Source organism: Trachurus trachurus, assembly GCF_905171665.1.
Source record: "Trachurus trachurus genome assembly, chromosome: 15".
Classification (NCBI taxonomy): Eukaryota; Metazoa; Chordata; class Actinopteri; order Carangiformes; family Carangidae; genus Trachurus; species Trachurus trachurus.
The window spans coordinates 17,734,776-17,742,426 of NC_139906.1; the positions used below are offsets into that span (position 1 = coordinate 17,734,776).

Sequence of the window (7,651 nt, forward strand, 5' to 3'; positions counted from 1 at the left end):
CAGTGATCCCAAGAACACAATGAGTTATGAACTGTTACAACTGCTTTTCATTAGAGCTCAAAATACATTTCTATATGTTCCTGCACAACCCACACAGATCAGTCGGTGATAATGCAGCGGCTAACATACTGGTGATAGAAGACAAATGAGAAGTGAGCTATTTGTCATACAAGGTTTAATTGGAATTGGACAAATACTTAACAGTGGGACATATTAAGTTGTGTAATCTTCACATTACTGGAGAGGAAAATACTTGTTGCTACCTGCAGATTCCTGCACTGATATCCACATTTGACACAGTCGAACACAATCAGATCCTACAGCTCCCTGCAGATCCCTGCAGATTAAATGTGATTAATTTCCATTCCACATTGGGACTACAGAGCTAAATCAATGGCCTTATCTACCACAAGAGTGCTCCTGACTGTGCTTTTATCAAGCTTATACACTGCACATCAAAGCTGATCACAAAACATGACGAAATGGGCCATGGACTGCCACTCACAGCTCCTTTATCTCTCCCTGATGTTTCAATCAGTAGGCCACTCTCATCACAGGAACTACTGTGCTCCGCCTCACATAATGCCCTTATAGGGGGAAGTTAAAAGTTCATCCCTTTTAGCTCTAATGTTTTCCTAATGGCCGCTTGTTGAGTTAATAGTTAAATAACAGGCAGGATCATTGTCCTTGCCTTTCATTTGCCCTTGTGAGTAAAGCTAAACACATGTTTGACATCAAAGAATCAAATTTACCCTATGACCCTCTGGTACAGTAAGATTACAACAGCTGTGTGTTGGCGCTGGAAAATCCTGCTGCTTTACACTCACTTAACTCAGCTGTGTCCATTAGTGGGTATAAGTGTGTGTGCATGTGTGTGTGTGTATGATGAAAAGAACATATAGCAAACATTTTAAAGATTTCCTCTTTTTCTTTTACTGACCAACATACAAGTTGTACAATAAAACATTGGCTAGGTGGCTCAATTGTGAGAGTACAGTTCCTTCATTTAAATGTTTGCATATATAAACGCATTAGAGTACAAAAATAAAACATTTTTATAATAATTAATTTCACATATGAAAAGGAGATTTGAATGAATAGATGGAAACATCTCCCAGACTTGGACAGTTAAATGCAGCTACACATTCATCAATCAAAAGAGAACAGAATGGAAACAGCAAGACAAACATTAAAAAAAGAAAAAAAAAGAAAAAAAAAGACAAAAGACAGAATTAAATGATCAGACTTAGTAATAGTAAATTTTGTTATACATCAGATATAAAGTGCATTGCTATCTGCATGACAGTTGTAGGTAGTCACATCTATGTACATCTATCTATTGTCAGTAAAGGTACTGCTTTCTCGACTGTGGCTCTCATTATAATGTAGTGTTTTAACTATAGATGTGGTATCTCTTATTCAAATTTCTGTACACCCAATCCAGACAACAAATGTTTTAGTAAATTCACTAACTGTGACTGGTGTGTCACTATTTGTTCTTCCTATCTCTCATTTACTGACGCAGCTTTATGATTCCAGGAAACTTTCGCTCAATTAAGAATATTCGGTATCCAGATGTTTAGTTTTTCTCTAACAGTGACTAAAGCAGACATGTTGGGTAACACAGCATCACATAATCGCAGCCACAGAACGGCTCAGGAAATGCTCGAGCTCTTTTGGCATCCTAACTTCCAACACAAAAACATTGTAATTGCCGTTTTTACTAGGATCTTGTATGCATCTTATATTCAGTCTAGGGGTAGCTGGCACCAACTGAAATTCCATGGTGCCAATTAACTCGAAACATGAAATGCAACTTGGCAAATTCCGCGGCCCTGCCCATTCCTCAGTCTTTAGAAGGGAAGCTATGCTGTTATTCATCGATTTGCACAATTTAAAATCAGAGATAACCAGATCCTATTTTAGGATTAGTTCAAATAAAACCATTTTCTCCAGGCTCAGCAGTCCACAGGAATCTGCTACTTGCAAGTGGGATTTGGACCTGTCCTACAACTCTTTTAGACCTTGAGGTCTTTTACTTTTTTGTAAATGACGGATTGGCCAGAGGGATGAGACAATCTCTAAAAATACCTCTTTACTGTTGAAGTCTGTTAACAAAAAAGTATATATATACATTATAGTTAGAAAAACATACACTCATAGGTATAATTGTCCTTTACACTAATGACATCTATGACCTCTATAAGTGGTGAGGGCGGTGACGGTGACGGTGACGGTGAAGATGGTGGCATGGCTGGTGGATTTGTGTTCATGGTGAAGAGTTGTAGGTTGGTTCCATGCAAAAGGCCGCTGCAGCTTTGGCAGCCGGGATAAGTGCTGACAACAACATACCAGATGATCTCATGATGGTCCAGATCCTCAGTGATGGCTCAGGAGGATCTCTGAAGGCCTTTCAGTTTAGTTGCCTTGCTTAGATTTCTTCATCCTGCAAGAAAAACATAAAATGTGTTATGTTTCTATTATAAGGATAAACTGTATGTGAGGACAGTGATGTCAGAGCCATAGAAAATATTTGGCTCTGAGCAGATAATAAGAAATATCTTTGGCAGAGCGACAGGACTATCATTTGTATCACGTCCATGTGGACAAACGCTTAGCTGTTAACTTGTAAATAGTAAACACTAAAATGAAAATTTATGAGTATTTGTTTAACCATGACTGGATGCCAGGTAACAAAGAGAAAGTGCCAACATGCAGGATGTGCTCAGTCCCAGCGTTGCAGCTAAAGTTTATTGGGCCAAAATGTTTTTTTGACTTTAAATTGTGAGCTAAACATTTGGCTTATTAAAACTGATTTTACTGTGCATTCACTTAACCAGTCCCCCCTTTCGTCCTTATCTAACTCTATTTATCAGCTGATGTTACATTCTGTTTCTCCATCTAAGAAACTTCTGAGTTCATTGCTGGTAAAGTGAAGAATGTTTTTATAAATCAAGGATCTAAACATGTTTTTTCCACATAACATTCATCTGCAGAGTGATGTATATGTGCACTGTACAAGCTGACAGAGTAAACACTGGATCACGGGTGGGCAGTTTATTGACTTTGGATTGCATCTGTAAATGCTGGGGCAACAGATTCAAAAAGGTAATCATGGTTTTGTTTACCAGACTTAAGAGTAGCATTACAATCGTGTGCATTTCTACACATTGTAAATAAGTTGGTCCCCCCCCCCTTCCCCTTTCACTGTGTGTGTGTATGTAATTGGAAACACATAAGGACTGATCCATTTTAAATGACCACCATCGACTCTCTACATGGGCTGTTTTGTTATGCAGAGGAGTGTTGACACCTCAACAAGTCAAGGCTCCACAATCATCCTTGAGACAGACAGTCTGACTGCGGGACTACGGGCGGCTCAGTCTGTGGGTATTGAGTGTGTATGTCAGAAGCTGGAGCACAAAGGATTTATCAACTCTGCATTCATTTAGTTTTCTTCACATCAAAACACAGGAAATCTACTTTTTTTTTTCCATCCAAAAAAACTGTGTCTGCCTCAACAACCAAGCGCACAGTTTGTTTCATCCGGCCGTTGATGGGTCCTTATATGACTGCACAGATTCCAGGATGGCAACTTGATCTCTTCTATAAACTGTATGGTGCCAGGGGTTTATAGAAAAGTGTCTCCTTCAGGGCAGGAAGGAGACAGATGACTTTTTATCTCTGACAGAATGTATATAGTTGCATTAATGTCACATTACATGACTAGTGCAGAGAGATTATGATATAAGATTGCACTATTTTTTGCTGGCGTTAAATCTCCAGTGTACATTTTAATGTGCTCATAGTCAAAACTCTTTACATTATATATTCCAAGAGTGGCTGAAGTGTATATTTTATAAAAGTGCATCTGCAGATCCAGGCCTCTTGTATAAACTATGGTGAACCCATAACAGTATTTCAGTGAGATTAGATTTAATGATTAAATGTGGTTTTAAAGTCACACATCAAACCACAGATTGTGTGTGAAAGTGAAATCAGTCCCAACTCCCACTGGGTCATGTACCAGCATGTTTTGAGTTTGGGCTCTAATATAAGTTGAGCAATTATGGGCTGTCACTCTCACAAAGGTCTATTGATAGATGCCCAAATGCGCATTTGCACTTTTACATTCTTGCATTGCTCACTTTAAATTTCTATAGAGTGGAAGTGATCATACAGTGCTCCAGACGAGTTTTTTGTTAACGGCTGACAAATGACAGAGGACGACAGGAGCTTTGTAGCAAACACACACTCCCTGGTCAGAATCAGCCACATTTAACCAGACTCACTTGTTGAGAGCGTTCTTCAGGTACTGCTGCAGCCACCGGATCTCTGGGTTCACACACACCTCCTTGTTTGTCTTCAGCTTGGCACTGATCAGAAAAAGGAAAAGAGTTCAGTTCGGAGTATCTGCTTTACCTCAGCCAAAGATGAAAGGGAGAATTACTCAAAGTCAAACATCAGATATCTCGACACCTTGTTATCAAACAGACTGAATTAACACTGCCCTGTCAGTTTGACACATACGGAGAGCTTTTTCACAGGGATGTATCAGTTTGATAATGATCACACTGACTCTCCCCTCCTGTTTGTGAAGCTGCTGCATATAGTCACACAGAATATGTGGCCTCGGGCACTTCTGAAAGACCACCCTTGATTGAAGCATTCCTAATTAGTGTGCAGTAAAAGTTTATGTGAATACACTGAGGTTGAGGAGTCAATCCCTCAGCATACGGCTACAGGCGACTTTCTAAATCCAGCATAACTGTGTGGTTATTTACAGAATGGGATCAAATTTCTCTATGCAGGAGATCAGGCCTCCTTTGGTGCACGTGTCCCATTTTTTAGTCATTAAAATCAGTTTTATGTTCTCATTGTATTAGTTAGGCCCCCCCCAGTTCGATATTGCACTCCCAACCATTCCTGAAGCTTTCCTGTCTGCTGTAACCGACCGCCCACTTTCATCTGCAAATTCACTCCATACAGACCAAAAAAATGAATGGGATCAGGCTGAGAGTTTGCAAGCACAGTACAAGGAGGAGGAAAAGGCTGCGTGACAAGCAAACGAGAAGCAAATCCAATTATAAAGCCCACAATTATTGCTTTCCTGTTGAAAACAACACTGCATCCAACTTCTACCTCCCTTTCAGAGCCACTCATACTCAAACTAAGCATTTCCTGTGGTGGTGTCACTGGGCCTGTGGTGAAAAACATCTTGCTTTCTGTGGAAGCGTGTGACGACGAGTGACAGAGGGGCGTGTGTGCGCACATGCATTCACTGCTCCTTTCTCTGCCCTGTCACCTCTCGGAGATTGATGGTGAGAAATGTCTAACCGAGGGGAAACCTGTCTGATTTTTTTTTAGTTCCAGGGATATAAAGCTTACACTTCATTCAAACCAGACTTAAAAAACAATACTCACATCACTTGGAAGGGGCAGTTAGGCGTGTGGATGAACCTGAGCTCTCGGATGTAGCCCCGTGGGAGGTTGTTGACCATTGAGCGGCAGTAGCATCTCTCCACCAGGCTGATGGGCTTCGCTGAGAAAGTGAGAAGATGAAGGTAAAGATCCCCCATATAAACAGCTACATACTGTATATTCTAATAAAAAAAGAAGCATGATTAAACATAATCACATATTATTAGGCTTCATCACCCAAATTAGTTGAGAATGTAATGATGACACAAGCAGATAAATCCACACTCAGCATCATCTTTGACAAGTGAACAAGCAGAAACATGCACAGCTACTACAGATCTGCACAAATGTGTCCACACATGCAAACCGCACATGTACTCTTCTGCAGATTTACAGGATCATTTCCCTTCCTTCCACTCCATTTGGTGGGTGGCCAACATTAAATCAAAACTACATATTTGGGCTTTCGAGATTTTTGTTTTTGCATTTGTTGCATCACAGAACTCAGACAGAAGCCGGCTGCGTTTCTATCGGAGCTTTTAGATCCACAGACATAAGCTCTTTCAGTCATACACAGCTGTGTGGTCCTTATACTTCATGATGGATGTGCATACTTTCCATCACAACCTCTGCTTTCAGGTTTGTACACAGATGTTCACGCATGATTAATGTGGAAAAATAAATAAGTCTATGTTTTCTCTCTGTCTTGTGAAACTTGCAGGAAAAATGCAGGTAAACAAAAAAAGAGAGACTGAACTCATGTAATTGCTTTAGAATAAAGAACTAAATAATAAAATGTTGTTTTTTTACCTGTTAGTTTCTCTTACTGACGTATCTCACACAAACAGATGGTCAGAAGTACCGCTATAGATTAAGTCCTATGTTAATTGTATTTTTACACCTGATCTCCTGCATTACCATGATAAAAGGCGCAACACCTTCACGTTGGGTGACTGGTGTCGCCATGTAGACTAGTTGTGGCTTTGTTTTATAGCTGCCTCATTTGCGCGTAATTACATGAAAACAAAGAGCTGAACAAATACACACGTTGATCAGCGACTGGCAGAGAATTTCTCACAGCCGGAGCCACATGTGCAGCACGTTGGTTTTGTTTTTCCTATTCTTCATCAAAGTAATACATTACCCTATTAACTTTTGCTTCAATGACAGTAATAATATTTAGGCTAATCAAAAATAAGGAGGAATTGCGTAAAACATATGACGTTGCAATATTGCTTATATTTTCAATTAAACATAAAGAAGAATTGCGGTTAATTGCATTTAATTTAGGCAATCTTTGCACTGATTGAAATTTGGCATCTAAACTGAACTGACAAATTCTGGGTATAGACTCAAGATTATTGGCTGGATCCTCTCAGGAAAGTCAGGATTAAAATAAACAACACAGACATGTGTAAGTCTATCACTGATTTAAATATGATTTACACCTTCTTCCTCTCCACTTGTGCAACTTTTAAAGTAAATTTACTCACAATGAGAATAAATAATGAATGAATAAATGCATTAAAAAAAACTCCACACGGTCCATCAATAATGACTAAATAGGATCTCACAGTCAATAATCACTTTACTTTACACCTACAACTGCAAAAATAAAAGTCTAAAAGGAGGTGCAGCAACACAAACTTGTTAGAAATAAGTCATACCTTGTGATGGAGGCGCGTATGTCAGCACGGTGAGCGCAGCTACGAGAACCAACAGTTTCACATCCATTCTGCGTAAAGTCACCGAGGTTTGATTGTGCTCGGAGTAAAGTCCTGAGGAGATGTGACAGACGGCGCCACTGCGGAGCGTTAAATTAGGCTTCAGAGTCAAGCGACTGCTCCTGCTGGCGGATATCAAAATAAAAGCCCCACTGGTGCATAGTTTGTTTAAAGTAAGATTTAGTGCATTTCAAGTGATGCTGTGTATCAAAATGACTAAAAACAAAAATGTTAAACGATTTACATTCAAAATACGTGTTTTATAAATTTGTGTGAGGGTATTGTCTTCACAGGGTTTGATTTGCATGCTTTTATTTTCTAGGAACATTTCCTCCATTTCCTGCAGGGTGGGATTGATCAAACCGCGCGCACGCACAGACGCACGCGCACACACATGCACACACACACACACACACACCATCCAAGGTTTGATGAATCACATTATGTGCTGTGATCAGCAATGTTATGACTTTATGAGCAACTGCTTCAGAAGAAGCTGATAAGGT

General features: G+C 39.7%; 1 protein-coding gene across 1 annotated transcript; it reads right to left on the reverse strand.

Annotated features, from left to right (window-relative positions):
* Positions 1-308: 308 nt before the first annotated feature.
* cxcl12a (chemokine (C-X-C motif) ligand 12a (stromal cell-derived factor 1)) lies at positions 309-7,205 on the reverse strand. Its single transcript, XM_083987946.1, has 4 exons — positions 7,089-7,205; positions 5,425-5,542; positions 4,293-4,376; positions 309-2,446 (listed from the first exon to the last, which is right to left on the reverse strand). The coding sequence occupies exons 1-4, from the start codon at positions 7,153-7,155 to the stop codon at positions 2,419-2,421; spliced, it is 297 nt and encodes a 98-aa protein (XP_083844072.1). The 5' UTR covers positions 7,156-7,205; the 3' UTR covers positions 309-2,418.
* Positions 7,206-7,651: the final 446 nt, after the last annotated feature.